The 18436-nt window shown below is 34.2% G+C and overlaps 2 protein-coding genes across 2 annotated transcripts; one reads left to right on the top strand and one right to left on the bottom strand.

Moving 5' to 3' along the window:
- Positions 1-76: 76 nt before the first annotated feature.
- On the bottom strand, positions 77-17984 carry LOC106127179 (SEC14-like protein 2). The gene is made up of 10 exons (XM_013325227.1): positions 17804-17984; positions 7107-7176; positions 4509-4552; positions 3836-3956; positions 3436-3587; positions 2994-3132; positions 2463-2662; positions 1954-2099; positions 1564-1712; positions 77-1029 (listed from the first exon to the last, which is right to left on the bottom strand). The coding sequence occupies exons 1-10, from the start codon at positions 17864-17866 to the stop codon at positions 866-868; spliced, it is 1248 nt and encodes a 415-aa protein (XP_013180681.1). The 5' UTR covers positions 17867-17984; the 3' UTR covers positions 77-865.
- Positions 7874-12397, top strand: gudu (Armadillo repeat-containing protein gudu). Its single transcript, XM_013325226.1, has 6 exons — positions 7874-8684; positions 8766-9072; positions 9137-9482; positions 9551-9934; positions 10677-10891; positions 12237-12397. The coding sequence occupies exons 1-6, from the start codon at positions 8086-8088 to the stop codon at positions 12366-12368; spliced, it is 1983 nt and encodes a 660-aa protein (XP_013180680.1). The 5' UTR covers positions 7874-8085; the 3' UTR covers positions 12369-12397.
- Positions 17985-18436: the final 452 nt, after the last annotated feature.

The raw sequence follows: 18436 nt of genomic DNA, 5'->3' as shown, positions 1-18436 counted from the left end.
TGTTTGAAAACTTAAAATGAATGGAATATCAAGTAAATAAAAAATTATTTTTCGCTTAATTTTATTAAAAAGCAAATACAAAACCACAGCGAAATTCATATATTAAACTTAAAATTAAATATTAACAATTTTATGTATAATACAGTTTCTTCTGTTAGAGAGCATTTTGAGGTCGAAAAAACTACACTACTGAACTAAAAAAGGTGTTTCCCATTGAGCCTACCAATCAATAGGCCTAATAGATTTTTTTTATTACCATGGATAGGTCATCCTAGTGAGAAACATCCAAAACATCCATGATAATTGGATTCATGAAGAAGATTGCTGCTGATTTTTGGAATATTTTAATTAATTTATCACAGACTACGCTCTACATAATAATAAAAATATCTTATATTTTTGAGCAAATATTTTACACCGATATCATTGTAACATGGTGTTTTTATATGAATAATTTTTTATTGCTTTAACAAAATTTTAACACCACATTATAATTAAAATTTAAAAATAAAACCTACACGAAACTATGTCTTCATTTTGTACACACGTAAAATTACTTCCTAGATATAGAAGCATGTTTACATAAAATAATCTAATTAAAACAAAACTAGTATCTACAAAAAACTTAACAATTAATGTTCAATATTACATCTTTGTAATTATTAGTTTATTACCAAAAAAACACAAACCGTATTTAACTTTCGGCCACTTCGGTATAAGGGCATAATGAATCGTCTATCGTACCATGTTGATAAAAAGCATTCTCTTTGGAATAAAATTTTTCTTAGCACTAGCCTCCTTCCACTCCTTGATTTGCTCGCGTCGACTTTGGCTAGTACTAAACGTGTTTTACTTTTGCATCAGTTTAAAGTTGAGCACCCTCTGTGTTCTGAGTGGTGTCGGCGGCCTCCAGGGCGTCTTCGGGTTCATCCGACATGTTGAGATCTCTCTCAGGGACAGATATCAGTACATCGTAAAACACCTTCTTGTTACGCAAATAAGCACTTTTATTGTCGAATATCACAGAATCTGCAAATAAAGTAGGTAACTATTTTTAGACATTATTGGTTAGAATCCTTTGGCGCGAATGGCGCGCTTTTGTTACAAAGTCAAGTGTCAGATTGAATAGTAAGGGAACCTAAACCTTGACATTTTAGCAAGGCTAGCGTTGCGCCAGTACACCGGCACACTGTCGGATTTTCTTCCTAACACTATTAAAAGTGTTGAGCTATTTTTACAATAAATAGTATTATAAATGCGAATGTTTAGAGGGATGGATGTTTGAAGGTACCTCCAGATCGGCTGAACGGATCTTGATAAAATGATGAAATTTGGCATACATATAGAAAATAGTCAACACATAGGCTACTAATTATGTTTTTTTTAATTCCGCGGCGACAGCTAGTAAAGAAATGAAAAGACGGCAAATGGCTCATGTATTTTAGCCTCATTATCAACTATAATAATTTGGCATAAAACATAAAGAAGTCTTTCATAAATCGAAATCAGTCAAGAAATTACCCATCAGTTGGTCGGGCTAAAGAATACAAGTGTTGAACTTACAAGTAGCAGGTCCAGTGACGGGCAGGAAGCCTATATCGACGGGTCCCTCCGCCACTTTGCGGGGTCCGTGCACCAAACTCTCGTTGCCCTCCTCGTCCTTACGTTTTATCAGGAACTTAATATCATGACTGTCCACACCGAATTCCCATCTGAAAATGCAATAATAATTTAATAAATAAAGCGATTTAGAGATTAATTAAGAATAGAAGAAACCACCCAAATAAGGAATATTTACTGGAAAGTGAGAGATAAAGGACAACTAAACAAACAAACTAGTTAATGGGTAACATACGTACTAAATTAGCGATAAAACTCACAATCTCAGTCTGACTGACAAAAAAATATAGATTAGTGAAGTATATTTTGTCCTAATAATAAATATTTACGTACTTTAAAACGCTTTCTTCTTCCATACAGAGTAAGTCAACAGAATGTTTCTCTCCAGTCTTGACTGTGACTCGTTTGTACTCCTTGTTCTGCTCGCTGGGGGCGTTCTTTGAATAGTAACTTTTAGGAACTTTGCCGCCTGGTTTTACCTACGTGACAAAAGTATTAAGTCACACAAGAATAATTATTGACTATTGAAATAGTGATTTTATAAAAAAACTTCTTTATATCATGTAAGAAAAACAGTTAATCTCATGAAACATGGTGTTTTTTCTATGAAATAACGACTTAATTAAGGTAATATTATGTTTTTCAAGAGTTGACGCGGTTCCTTGGCGCAAAACATACAAAAACTATGGTTAGACGAAGATTAAAAACCCAATTAAATGTACTGCTGATTGGTCTTCTTTCTATAGACATAAAAGACTCTCATGAAAGAACTAGAGCATTACCTAGTTAGTTGATATACTCATTGGACATCCATAACAGATGAACAATTAGTGCTTGCTTACCATAAGACTGCATCTCGGATCACCATTCTCATCCACCAAGGTACCGCCGTAGTGCGCGGGCAGCTGCTCTCTGTCGATCATTTCAAGGACTGCCGCCTGCCACTTGCGTTCATCCGTACCATAAATCTTTATCTTTGATATTGTATACTCATGCATAAACTTCTTTATCACTGAAAACGCCAACGAGAAGACCTTTGGAGCTGGAAAGATGAAGAGAAAACATAATTTTTGTTAGTTCATCCCATCTATGCATATAAATAAAATTGGGTGGACCGATTTTGATGGGCCTTATATTACCAGGTAGCTGAATTAATAAGGAGTAACTTAGGCTGCGTTCATTTTAGAAAAATATCTTTTTTTTAAAATAAAGTAATGTTGCAATGTCCAAGTACCGCGCGCAGATCAATGACAGTATTTCACGCGGACGAAGTCGCGGGCAGCTAGTCTTAAATAAATAGTAGTTAGGCTTAAACAACAAATTTCTAATTTTATAGCTGAACAGAATTCAGCCTGTTCTTATAATTTACTAACCGTTCACAATAAAACATTTCTTCAAAATTTCCGGATAGTTAGCCTCATATATTTGTAGGAGAGTGAACACCATCTCGGCTGCAGGTTTCCACGCGTACTGCCTAATGTTGAACCCTTCTAGATCAAATAACACTGTCACCTGGTGACAAAATTATTTTATTTATAAATATAATTATACATAAGATAATAAATGATGAGTAAAGGTCATTTACAATCTTAAATGTCATTATTATGTAAATAAAATGACATTTTTCTGTCCCTCACGGTTTCCTTGAAAAAACTGAGATGGCACTATTTAATAATAATAATAAATAAAGAAGGCAAACTCTTGATTACAAATCAGACATTATAATGTAAAGATAAAAGAACTTTTAAAAAAAAAGGAGGGAAAAAACACAATAACTAAGGAAGTGTCTGTTTTGTTCAAGTGCGGAATTAATACCTTGAGTGCATTAGGTCCGTGTACGAGCGACTGTTTGCTTGCACTAGCGAGGTAATTCTCCAGGTGACGTAGGATCATGCGGATGAGGTCGGTCCTGGTGACGGAGTGCAGCAGGCCCCACACATCCAGACCCACGAACGGGACAACAATGACTAAAACATTAGAAAAAGATTTGAATCAAAAATATAAGCATGTCACCATGTTTCGACACTTGTATTGACACATAATGACATCTCTCTCATTTCTTTTGAACAAACAGAGAGAACATTATGTGTTGCACCCACAATAACATTTACAAGAAACATACTTTGTGGTATCGGGAATATTAGTAACAATATAAAAATTAAATATCTGTCCGTATTATGTTAAAACACAAATCGGAAATTATTCGTTAACTTACCAGGCGATCCTTCCTTGTCGAAGCCCGTTGTTCCACTGGGGAAGTGTTTTTCGAGTGCTTCAGGAGCCTTCCACGTGTCTAGTGTAGTGTCAATGCCCCATTTCTCACGCCAAACTAGTGACTGTCATAAAAATACTATGGAGATATTGATTCTATAAGGGATACGTCCACTAGCGGTTAGCTACGTTACTCTGACCCAATGGCAACTGTCGGTGGCGCGTTTCCAGAGTCGCGCGGCTACGCGCTAAATGAAAATCGCGTTAGACTTAGTAAGCAATTTGGACTAATAGAAAAAGAATAGTATTTCAAATAGAATTTACCACATATATATAAATAAAAGAAAGTGATGTTAGTTACACTATTTATAACTTAAGAACGGCTTTACCGATATGGCTGAAAATTGGTGAGGAGGTAGCTTTAGAGCCAGGAGACGGACATAGGACATATTTTTTTTTCGAATTTATGCCTGTCAGAGTTTCTTTTTATTTAACTTACTAATATTATAAATGCGAATGTTTAGATGGATGTGATGTGGATGGATGGGCTGGCTACACTAATTAAGTTTTTTTTATATACCAACGCGGACGGAGTCGCGGGCGACGGCTAGTATTATATTTAAGCCAAATAAGTAAAATATTATATTGAAATCGTGTTCTTTAAAAAGGTTACTTACATCTCGTAACATTTTTTCAGCAGCTTCCGGATTCCATTGCCGCGCTGCAACAAAACATTAAAAACAATACAATTTTTTAATTCTAATGTTTTATTAATTCTATATCTATGCTATATATTATATTATCGTTTGTTGTATTATAATATTACACTTATCTTATAAAATTCTCGTGTCAAAATTTTCGTTTCCATACTCCTCCGAAACGGCTTGACCGATTCTCATGAAATTTTGTGAGCATATTGAGTAGCTCTGAAAATCGGCCAACATCTATTTTTAATCCCGCGCGGACGGAGTCGCGGGCGACAGTTAGTTACTCTTAAAAATCAACTCGTTATGCAGTTAATCGAGTTCAAACTTTGTGAAATCATTTTGTACATTTGGGGAATTGCTTAATACGTCATTATCGCAATTTTAAATTGAAATCTTATTATTTCTACCTTTCTCGAATTGCACTTCAAGGCAATGAACAAGATCCTTTCTAAATTACGAAATATGCAATAATGGTCCTTCTTAACCTGCTTAAAGAGCAATTACTTTGAAATTAACATAAATGTTACTATTCAGTAATTTATTAAAATAAATGCGTATGTTTAGATGGATAGATGTTTGTTAGAAAGCATCTCCGAAACAGCTCAACGGATCTTATTAAAATTTAGCACATATGTAAAACATAGTCTTGAAGAACACAACATAGGTTAATTAAGTTTTTTTTTAAATTAATTATCTGGCGTCATCTTGTATAATGCATTCTTTAAATAACTTTACCACGATGGTTGTCGTCTCAGGGTTGCGTTTGTTTAAAAATTGGTATACGCGACATCTCTAAACGGCTAACAAGTGGTATATTTATAAAACAATCAGGCGGACTCATGGCAGTAGACAATTGTGCAACTTTTTTTTTTAATTTAATATTTTTTTAATCATGAAAAGATCATTATGCTAAATTATAAGATAAATCTTAATCTTACATTATGATTACATCCAAGAAATAAGTAATGTAAATTTTTTGTGTTATTTTTTTGACAGTGATTTATTCGTGTTGTAGATAAACAACATTTTATACGAATGGCTGAAAGAATGAGACAAGATGCTTATGATATACTAGCGGTCGCTCGCGACTGCATCCGCGCGGAAATAAAAAAAAATAGCCTATATGTTCTCCCAGTCTATGTTCTATATGTATGTTAAGTCGTTCTAGAGATACCTTCAAACATCCATTTATCCATACATTCATCTAAACATTATATATTATAGACATATTAAAAAGGAATAATGCTTTCATACATATTTTTTGACTCAAACCGTTTATGCAGCGCACGCATCGAAAGTCCTCAAATGTGTTTTTCCCGTTTTTGCAACATTTCTTACTGAGGCTTCGAAATGTTATATAGCCTAAAGCCTTCCTCAATAAATGGACTATCTACTCAAATCGGACCAGTAGTTCCTGAGAATATCGCGTTTAAACAAACAAACTTTTCCGCTTAATAATTTTAGTATAGATATCACTTATACTAAAAAAACCTTGATATACATAATATATAAAACGCAAAGATCCTTACAGATATGTCACAAGAATGCTCAAAAAAATTCGAATGTAGCGTCGCGTTAGTGGAAAATGGTATTAACTAACACATTTTTTACGCCAGTATATTAGTAACATTAATAAATTTTATTTAACATTTATTTAAAAACCTCATCCATAAGGAAAATAGATTCAAGGTTACGATAACCCCTGACTTCACTCAATATTAATTTGTGTTTTTCCATTTGTTAGTCGTAATCATAATGAGTCAAAATATTATAACACAAAAAAAATTAAAAATTGTAAAACCGTAAGATTATCCTCCTGTCAGTTGAGCATAATTTATAAGTATACCTGTGTTAATTATCTTGGTTATTTTATAAATTACTGCCACATTTCGAAATACCTAAGTTTTTTTTTATATTATAAATAAACCAGTGACCACAAACCCACTTGATAGTAAGTTAAAAAAAAATCTAATGTAATATTTTTTGACAGTCAAAGAATTAAATTCGGATCATTAGGGAAAGAAACTGTCATCATAGAATTGTAATTAATCCTAAATGTTGCAATGTCACGTCTTTCAGCCTTTGACTGCTCATAACTGAATGAGATTTGTATAATAAAAAATTAATTAAATAATAATTTTTACATAAAAACTGGCCACTAACATAAAAAAAGATAATGAAAAGAAAAACGAGAGATTTTGGCGCGAATATGAGATCAAAATATGTTACGCAAGAAGTAACGACGAATTTGATTATGCTGATGTAAAACGTAAATAGTGTGTTAACAATGAAGCTTTTATATTGATGGTATTTGTTTACATTTTAAAAAAACGCGTCCATTGGCCCGTGTCGGACGCACCGCAGGCATGCACGTATGATTTTACATGCGCTATGCTATGTCCATCATCTGCGCCGTCCGCATCGAAAGGCAAAGCAAATCCATTTAATCCGTGCGTGCGGTGCGTCCGGCGCGGCCAATGGACGCGTGGCTTTACACTGATAATATATGATCGAAGGTAACATATCACCGTAAAAAGTAGAGTATAAAGTGTTGAAAATGATAATTACCACGGAGCCATCTAAGAAGGTAGTGGTCGTTATGTTCCGGTTTTAGAACATCTCGAACGCTCCGACGAAACTGAAACAAAACAAGAGTTAATTGCCAGTTATTTGTTAACAAAGAACGATGTATGCGTTTAATGTTAAATTATGTTAATTAAACTAAGTTTAATGCGTTTTAATCTAACCTAGAAACAAATTTGTTACGTACACGATTACGTAAATTAATATTCTAACATGCCATTTATTTACAGCTAATGTGCTTTTGTATAAAGAAAATTATGTTTTATGCTTTATGAGAGCATTTGTGTTAAATACAATTTTGTATTCCTTACCAACCCCGTTGCAATATGGGAGCAATCAGATAATAGCAACCGATCAAGCCGAAGTTCGGCCCTCTCGGGCGCCCTTGAATCGAAATGCTAAACGCGTAATGAGTGACAGCCCAAACCGAGGTCCCCTCTCGGGGGCCCTTGAGACCAGTCACTCCATGGAGCGTCCACCTAAGCGATGTAAGAGCTCGGTGACCTCCCAATCCGGTAACTATAACGAAGTAACAGCCCGAGCCGAGGCTCCTGAGGGAGCCTTCGAGTCTTGTTACTCTTAAACGAGGTTTAGGCTAAGCGCCATTTGCGCTCGGCCACCTCAAGCCCGGTGAAGCTATAAATGCCTCTTCAAGGCAATCAGTGACTACTCAGTCACAAAAAAAAGTTGCAATACGGCCTTGATGCCATATCTCAGTATGAGTGTAAAATGAATCTAGCTTGCAGCTTTGACATGCACGTGCCGGCTGCAGGAATGTGTTTTCGCGGCTATTATTTTGCTGTCATTTTTTTTCGTCGATCAAGCAGCGTTGCTTAGCAACCGTATTGACATATCACTAGTCAATAAAATACTGAAAACTCAATGTTCATACCGCGCTTTTAGAATACTATATTTTATTTATCAAGTTAATTATTTATTTGTGAACGTAGTTATTAGATAAATCATGGCGGAAGGCGATAACATTTCGGCGTTCAGTATGGAAGGAGGGCAGGATGCGGTTGGACTGCCGAGAATAGTAATGGTCACAGAGGGATCTGATACGTCAGCCTCATCAGCATCCTCGACCACGCCCTCTGAAGACAACTGGGCAGATCTTATCAAGTCTTCAGAAATACCACCAGAGTACTGGCATATACAAAAGCTTGTCAAGTACATGAAGGCTGGAAATCAAACGGCTACAATGGTCGCACTATCCTGTCTAAAGGATCACGATTTAACGATTGAAGTCAATCAAAGAGCTATACAAGAAATCGGCGGGTTGGAATTACTTGTTAATTTATTAGAAACAAGAGACCTTTGCTGTATTCTCGGCAGCTTGGCAGTTCTAAAAGATATCTCACCAAACATTGAAATAAGAAAAAAGGTTACAGACCTAGGTGCTATTCCTTTATTGGTCGGATTATTGTCAGATCCTGCCAAGGATGTTCAAATATTAGCGGCTGAGACGATTGCGAATTTGGGAAGGATTCGTAAGACAAGGAAATTCTGTAGAAAGTTTGGTGGGTTGCCAAAATTAATTGATTTACTGGATATTAAAGAAAGGTAATAATTGCATTAAATTGTGTTAAATAATGAATGTCTCCAAGTTATTAAAAAAAGTTACGTTTGTATTGTCTTTCATAGATATTTGGTGACGCCAAGAGAAGAGTTGAATCTAGAAGAATTACAATTTCTAGATATTGCTCGAGCTGGTGCTAAAGCGCTGTGGTCAATGTCTGCTTCGCAAAGAAACCGTGAGGCTATGAGAAAGTTTGGCATGATACCTTTGATAGCTCGTTTGCTTAAGACCGTACATCTCGATGTCGCCGTGCCTGCGGTCGGTCTTCTACAAATGTGTGCCAACGAAACCTCCTTTCAGTTGGCGATACAAACAGAAAAAATGGTCAATGATTTGATCACACATTTGGCAAACGAAGATAAAGATTTAAAGGTATGTTATACTGTAATATGTTTCTTTGCCTATTTATAAACTAACTTTTATTTTTCTATTGCAGACTTATTGTAGTTTGGCCATATACAAATGTGCAAGTGATCCAATTACTAGAGACATGATAAGAGAAGCTGGGGGATTAGAGCTTCTAATAGATGCCGCAAAAGATACCACAAATAGAGAAAACAAGCCTTTAATGGCTGCGGTGACCGGAGCACTCTGGAAATGTGCCAACAGTGAGGCTAGTGTCAAAAAACTAGACTTCCTCGGTGCAGTTCCGATATTGGTTCGACTGCTTGATGATGAAAATGATGGTGTTCTGACAAATGTCGCTGGAGCGTTGGCAGAATGTGCTAAATACCCGCCGAATAGAGAGAAGATACGCGCCTCCGGTGGCATTCCAATGTTAAGTAAGAACCAAAGAATAATTAATTTTATCAATTACTCAAATCATCGTCAAATATCTTTCTGTTTACAGTACATCATCTGAACAATACATATAAACCGTTATTGGAGAACGTACCATTGGTTTTGATGGAATGTGCAAAAGAACATAATTGTATGATGCAAATAGACGAATTAGATGGAGTCAGATTAATTTGGTCCTTGTTGAAGAATGACTCTAAGAAAGTGCAAACGAATGCAGCGTTAGCATTGAGTCCCTGTGTTCAAAACGCTCCGGATTCCGGAGAAATGGTCCGCTCGTTTGTGGGCGCTTTGGAATTGACCGTAGATTTACTGGACTCCGACGACCATAATGTACTATCCGCCGTGTGTGCTGCAATTGCTACGATCGCTAAAGACAATGAGAATTTAGCTGTGATTTCTGATCATGGTGTCGTGGCTAAACTGTCCAAGTTAGGTATGTATTGTTTTGTTATGTCCTTGAGTAAGCCATACACGTCCCCTTTGGTGGAGAATAGTTAATCAACTTTACTGATCAACTTCAGTGGAATACCAAAATCATGAGCTTCAATGTATTTTTATATAAATGTATGTTCGTACCGGAGCTACAATGAGATAATCTAACTTTTCACTTTCTAAAATATAAAATCCAGTAAATGTTTACATCATTATGTAACCATTGTCAATAATTGTAATTTACGAAGTCTAATTTAAAAACAATTTTATCGTAAATGTTGCATAAACGTTGATAACAATTAATTGCGATAACGTGAAAGTTTTAAACATAAGTCCAATGTTTACTAGTATTCAAAAGACAGCATAATAACGCACACTATCATCGTTTTTGTCGATTCTTTTATCGCATTGTGTGTTTAACGGAACTTGCATTTCAATGAGCGGACATCTCTTGCTTTGGCCATGACTTCAAAGTTTATTTGATTTAACCGTTACACAATCTTTGTTAACCTTCTAGGTACTTGTGGTCGATGACTGTTGCTAAAGTTTGTCATGTTGCTACTAAATTTAAAAATAAACTATGCAAAAAAATTCAAATCAAAGTATTACCAGCTAGTTGCTTTACTTTCGATTAGCACGAGTAGACAGGCGACACTGGCCGCTTGACTTTTACTATGATTACTCTTAGACTCTATTTCCACTAGTTTAATTGTCTTTCTTTGACTCGATCGATTATTTTTCAGTAAGTACCACCGATGACCATCTGCGCGCTAACCTGGGCGTGGCGATCGCGTACTGCTGTGACTGGGCACAGAACCGGCAGGAGTTCGGGAAGCGCGGTGCTATCACACCCTTAGTCAACTATATGACGTCACGAGACCCCAACGTACATCGTGCCACCGCACTCGCCCTATACCATCTCTCCTTTTACTCTATCAATTGTGTCACCATGCATGCAGTAAGTAAAACTTCAGCAAAGCGATACAAATTTCATACTATAGAACGTTATAGAGCGGAAATTACGGGAATTTGTAAGTACTTTAGTTAGAATCCTTTGGCGCGAATGGCGCGCTTTCATTACCTATTGAAGTGTCAGAATGAATAGTGAGGAGACGGAAACGTCGACATTTGAGTAAGGCTAGTGTTGTGCCAGTACACCGGCACAGATCGGATTTTCTTCCTAACAGTACAATTACTCTAAGCTCTACCAATAGTAGAGTTTTTTTTAACATTTTTTTACGATTTGGGTCATAATGTCATATCTATTGAATGTATATGCTAAATATCTTTGTTCTTCGACAAGCATAAGAGTAGGGCAAGTTGCCAAGGGTTATAGGCTACCTGAGCGCTGGACTCTGGTAGGACGCCAGCCAGTACTTTTAGAGGCGTCAGGCTAATATTTACACCCAGTACTCTATATAATTAAGACAGTCCTATAGAAGATTATTGTTGTGTTCTTGAGTGCAAAGGGGGATTTTTTCATACATTTATGGTTTTTAAAAGTAATTGTTAAACGTTTAAAATACAAAGTTTATAATACTTAATGACTCTGCTTTTCTGTGTGTTTCTTGATATTTACAGTGTAGTCATTTATTTTAATTAGTTTGTTGCCATAGTTATATGCAATAAAGTTTTTATTGCATATAATGGGACAAATATTTACACAGTTTTATATATTATATATGTATATATTTAATTACTGTTATGCTGGAATAATGTCATATGTTACTAATTATAATATATTGTGTTATATATTTAATGAGGTTTCCAAGATTGGAAAGATGACCCTTTAACCTCTAGCAGCAGCATTATAACCTCATCCGCAGCTTCATTATAATTAAAAACAATGGTCGTAATATCATTTTAGTACACAAAAGCAATACAAACATAACAATAAAATTGCAACCAATGAGCACAAAAAATTTGGTACTTTGAGTCCTTGCTATCAAATTATATTGTGCGTTTTTTCATCTCGTAAAATTTAAATTGTAGTCAAAAATCAATGTTTATGATTGTCTGGAAATGTTTGCGAAACGAGTCTTTTTGTAAACAAAACATAAATAAATCAATTTGATGTTAGCTGTCAAACATTTGTGTCTATGTAAGATGTGCTAATATTAAAATTTCTTATTATTACATTGCAAAGAGAATGAGGTTCGAGAAAATATTGACATTTTAAAAACTTAACTATTTATTTTAAAGTTTTGGAAAGCAAATTAAACCTTATTATTACAAACAAGTTGTTTAAAATTTATTTAGGAACTTTTTATATAAACTAAATATATTATTTATTATTTTCACAGGCTGGCGTGGTGCAGTTTCTCTTAGAAACGATTGGCTCTAAAGACCCAGTGCTTCAGGAAGCATCTGCAGGTTGTCTTTGCAATATACGTAAACTAGCACTGGCCACCGAGAAAATTAAATTAAAACAATAAATAAATGTGTTTTTATTTAATTATCATTATTACTTTGATAGTTTTGACGGACCTATTCCAATTTCTACTCTCCGAGAAGCAAAATGGAAGGTTTAGTGAGACAAACTTTATTTTAAAATTTTCCACGTCTTAATAAAATCTACGTATATACATATTAGTTATATTAGAGGAAATTTGAAAGTAGCGCCAGTGATCGGGAAATTGAGGAGTAAAAGATAAGCGTGGTCCAAACCACAACATGTCCAAACATGTTATGCGGAGGGATGATGATGATATAAGCAAAAAAGTAATGAGATTGAATGTGGATGGCTACAAGGGTATGGGAAGACCAAAAAAAGTATGGAATGACTGTGTGAAAGAGGATATGCGTAAGAAGGGGGTAGATTCGGATATGACGGCTGATAGAGATGTATGGAGGAGTAGTACATACCGTGCCGACCCTCGATAGGGATAAGGGCAAGTTGATGATGATGATGACGTATATACATATTAGTTACAAATACAGATCCGTATAAACAGGTTATAACTTATAACCCAAATGGTACAAAAAATGGAGAATTTCTTAAGCCACAAAACAAGAGAACAGGTTTTATTTTTTTTAAATGTGTAAAAAGTTGAAACTAACGCTTGCATTTATCTTAACATGTTTCATATGATTATATTTATAGTCAGATTTTATTAGACGGCACCTAAGTGCGTTGCACAAACACTAAGTGCTAATGATTCGTCCATACAGGGTGTTGCAAGAGCGTGTACCAAGGTCAAGGCGTGAGGTGAACGCAACAAGCAATCGCGACTTGCATCTTGCAATGTATTTACAATGACGAAGGACTTACAATTATGTTTCCTTTTTTATTTCAAAATCGTTATAGATTATAGTGTTATAAGTGAAATATCAAGATCATTCGCGGTCCCTTAATTAGTACATTTCTAATACTAGATTACACTCTTAATTAAGTAAAACGTACTATTTAAGGGAAATTCCCTTTGCGATTATTAGCGATTATGGAGATTCCTCTGTTATTGAAGACAGTCTGAATTTAATATGTTTTCATCAGTTCAGTAAAGCAAATAATATTTGCAGTATTCCTTGGAATATAGCTGCGATTTCAAAAGAAAAATAAAAGATCAACCGTGTGCTACTTGAAATAAAAAATAATTCATGTTTAAGATATACTTTTGTTACGACAATACAACATATTCATTAACAATCATATCACACTTTAATGTCACCTTAGCAAACGTGACATAACTATTAACTATTGTTAATGTTTTATGACGAACATTTGGACCCTGTACAACATGTAACAATTGTGCAAAACTTGGTTAGACATCAAAAAGTTGTTTCTGATCAATTTTTATTATGGCTGCTCCACATTAGTACTGTGAAACTCCATGAGCAGGTGTGAACGTGAATGTGGATGATTTTTGCGTGGTTCGCGTACGTATGCCTCGTTTTGCGCCTTGTTCTTCGGACAGTGTTGATATTTCGTACGGCGACAAAGGGGTCATGTTCACTTTCTACACATTATTAATTCATGGCCTTGTGCCAGTCTATTTTTTAATATAATGAGTATAAGATTAATGACGTCATCCACCACGTCCTTTTTTACAACGGTTTTAATCTTCGTTTGGACGTCTAAACAGTGATATGTTTCCAAAGCAAAATAATTGCTGAATGAAAGAAGAATAATTGAACATCCCGTGAATGTGGAGGGCATGACTTGTGCCGTGAATTCACGCCGTTAATGTGAAGCCGCCATTAGATGAAAATGATACACGATGCAGATCTATCATTCAGTGAAAGTCATTGGTCAATAACCTTTTGCTATTTCTCTCAACAAAATGACAGTAAAAATTGACTCTTAAAGCTTTGAATAATGCTTCATGCGTTCGCTTTATTGAGTGTTTCAACAATGAATTTAGTAACGAAATTTATTTACATAATATATACATAAAAAATCAAATTATAGGCAATAACTTATATAATCTTGAGTTGGAAAACAACAGTACAAACATTTTTTTATCTGTCTAAAGTACAATATAATCTGTTACCACTTCCGTGAAGACTAATATCTCATCAATTGTGTAATATACCAAGACATAAAAGTTAACTATGCTTAGTCATTAAATATAGAAACGTTTAGGAAATTACACATTTGTGTAGTCGCAATCAAAAATACATTACACATCTGAACGCAACAATATTACTAGTGTCGTTAGATAGAAAATGTTAATGCATAACATTATACGGAAGAAAGTGGCCAAGATAACACTTCATCGTAGTCGTAACTTTTACAAAAGGAAGTAAAAAATTACTACTCAGTCGTGGCTATTATAAATTAGTCGCTCTCTATCATTTTACCTACCGCATTCTTCGTCGTCTTTCTTTTACTTATATGTTTGTAATGATGAAATGATCTTGGTGTACTTTGGCATAGATAGAGCACAATCTGGAAGAACACAAAGGCCACTAAGTTTTAACACTCCGCTGACAAAACCAATTCAACTAGTAATATAATATTGCCATTGCAATATAATCTAAGATGAGTTAGTTACAAAGTATTTAGTATATATTATTTTTTTTCTATACTTAGCGGTAAAAACACGTTTGGAATAGAACAGTTTTTGCCATTATTTCGTCATTCACCAGATGATTTTATTGTATTGTAACGAGAAGAGATAATGTAAAAGAAGGGAGCAGATTGATGTGCTTTTGCTTTGCTTCTGTTTATGCAACTAAATAACTTAGTTAGATTAATATTTAAAAATAGCGTCTTCGTAGTTTGATTTACGACTGTCGTGTCTCGTCTTTAGGTGCTGATATGCATATAAATTACATATTTTATATAAGTTATTCAAAAGCTACTTCGTCTTATTAATCAATCCGTATTCATATCAAGGTTACCTTTGTTCCTTGAACCGTGAATAAAAATATTTTAGATTTAAATAATTTTAATTATATAAATGTTATATATAAACGGAAATACTCGTAACCGTTTCATAAACAGTAGACTCAACTGAAATAATAAGTAGCAGAAAGTCTTACTTCTTACTAATATTATAAATGCGAATGCTTAGATGGATGAATTGATGTTTGTTTCAAGGTATCTCCAGAACGGCGTAACGGATTTCGATGAAATTTGGCACATATGTAGAAAATAGCATGGAAGAACACATAGGCTACTTATTAAGGTTGTTTTTTATTCCGCGTGAATGGAGTCGCGGGCGACAGCTAGTAACTTATAAAGATGAATAGAAGGGTAGAGTTTTGATACAATTTTTGACGATATTTTAAGCTTTTTTAAGTTCAAAGTGTTATGCCGTAACCTTTTCTTATCCTACGTAAGTCTTTCATAACATCCAATACCATATTACAGCTTTCACCAATAAAAATAATGTCTTATATATGAGGTTTAACAATGTTGATACATAAATATACGACGACGACGTTAATTATTTTAAAACATTAAAATATACAGGCACACAGTAAAAAGAAACATTCAGATTAATTTGGACATATATTTTACAAAATTATTAGAAATTGCACTGCCCGTGTTATTTTTACTTTATAATATGACTCATTAGCTAATTAGCAGATGCGTGTATTAAATAGCTAAGATATAGTTTGCAAATTAGAAAGAGAAAATTTTGGAATACTAAAATTAATTACACAATTGTTCCTTGTAGATGAGCATTGGGTACTTCACTAGGAGTGAGACGTATTTCGCAGTAATTTGCGTTGCAACGGTGAATCTCGTTTTAATTAATACCGTTACACTTTCAAAACACTTCCATACTACTAGTTACATTTAGCGTTTACTTTGTTACATAATTTAATCGGATAATACTTGTTATTTTAACAAGCAATTTGTCGCTTTTAATTAAAAAGAACCTTACGCTTTAGCTAATAGGTTGACTGTCAACTAATCGGCTAACAGCGCAAAAAACTCGCAACCCTCTGACAATTTAGCAGTACATTTCCACTGTTTCGACACTTGTACGAAAACATATTCTTATTTCGGGTTTTCCAATAACAATATGGTTATGTCACAGCAGTGAAAACTCACGTACATAGAGACTAGCGGCAACTTACAATCGTCAGTTTTTCGAGATAGGCAGCTGGTTTTAAAAAGTCATAGATTATGTGCCTAACTATTTTGATCAATGCATAGATTGTCATATGATAAACCTAATAAATATATTTATATCTGACAAATACACGATTAATCTATACATTGAGCATACTCATATTATAAATAGGAAAGGATTGTTTGTTTGCATTGAATAGACTCCGAAACTACTGAACCGATTTAAAAAATTCTTCCACTGTATGGAAGCTACACTATCTCCTACTGACAGGGTCTATATTTATTACTATGTAGTTTTTTTTAATTCCGCGCGGAAAAAGTCACAGGCAACCGCTACTATTTAATAATTAGACGTCATCATAATATTTATCAATTAAATAACAGTTGATATAATCGCGTTATCTTTTAGCTGCAGTGTTATGACCTTTAACAATGTATAATACTTTGTATTTACGATATATCAAAAGTTGCAACAGTTTTGTGGTTGTCAAATTTTTTCCATTTCTACAACAAATTTTATCAAAAATGTTTTACTATGTTTTTGTATTGCACAAAACGTTCATTTAAAGTTAAAATTACAGTTCTAATTCATACTCTAGGTATTTATAATAATTTATACATAATGCATAGAATAGGTTGTTTATTAGATTTTTTTTCTTTGGCGCTGAGCGATGCATTCGAGCTTAATTGTATATCGTGACCTTGAAATAACATGCTCTTTCGTTTCGTTTCGCATAGTGTATGGAAAACTAAATAAGTAATAACTGGGTAAAGATTATGGCATTGACGATTTTTTACGACAAATGTTCGTGAAGATTATTTGAAAAATTACGCAAACGGAAAAAAACATTTGCAAGTTAAAAGTAACTTGGAAGTCAGTCGATACTTTTTCGTCGATTAATATTAACAACTAAGGCATAGGCGACAATACACAATGCACATTAAAGTTATTAACCTCAAGATAAGGATATTGATTTAAAACAAGAATTTAATGCAATAAAAACAGGGAAATTAAACCCAAAACTTTCCCATGGTTGACTTTTTTATTGTTCTCAAAAACCAAAACAGATATGTTCTATTATTTACGTCAGAAACATGTTCGGTATACATATGCACACATTTACCTCTATTATCGTTTTTTGTCATGACTAAAAATAATACGTATATGGTATGATAAATGTATGTTTTTCTTAGATAATAATAAATTTTAAGGAATCAACGTTCCAGTAGATATCCATTGCTTCATAAAGGGTTCAAATGTTGACATAAATGTGGTTAACAATATATGTAACGTAAACACAATAATTGTAATAAGAAAATACAGTTAAGGGCTTACAATCTTACCTTCATTAATGCAAAACGTTGGTCATCATCAATGCCTACGACTGCGTTCGACATTGGGGCCATAATCACAAAATTTACAATTGTTTTTATTTTAATTCGAGGTTAACACTCGGGGTCGAGCACACTTGATGCGTGCACACAGCGCGGACGCGAAATTTTATATGACAACTTGATAGCTAGTTACAATCAGCTAACTTAACTGTCAAACTAACAGCTGTCAACCGTTATAGCCGAGTACTGAATGATGTTGGAGGCAAGTTGTATGTCATGTACAATAAACATACGGAAGCATCCTGTTTCTATTGTACATTAACAAATAAATTATACTGGTTTGAAGACTTAATGTTGATGCGAGACAAAATAAAATAAAAACATTTTTGAAAATAGGTGATATGATGATGATATTTTTCTTTGGATTGAACCTCACCTGCAATGCGAATATATGCTCTTGCAGTTAAATATTAACCCTTAAGTTTGTCTATTGTAATACAAAAAGCATTGGCTTATTGGTTATAAAATTCTATTTAACCTAAATATGTATTATTTGGTGAAAGTTTACCTAATTTGATTGTGAGGGATTAACAATCGAATTCACAATGCAGTGATGAATTGGCATTCTTTTTTGCCCTACAT

The sequence above is a fragment of the Papilio xuthus genome, unplaced genomic scaffold, assembly GCF_000836235.2.
Source record: "Papilio xuthus unplaced genomic scaffold, Pxut_1.1 DF824888.1, whole genome shotgun sequence".
Taxonomy (NCBI): domain Eukaryota; kingdom Metazoa; phylum Arthropoda; class Insecta; order Lepidoptera; family Papilionidae; genus Papilio; species Papilio xuthus.
The sequence above is the reverse complement of the archived record's forward strand: the minus strand, read 5'-3'. Positions and strand labels throughout refer to the sequence as shown.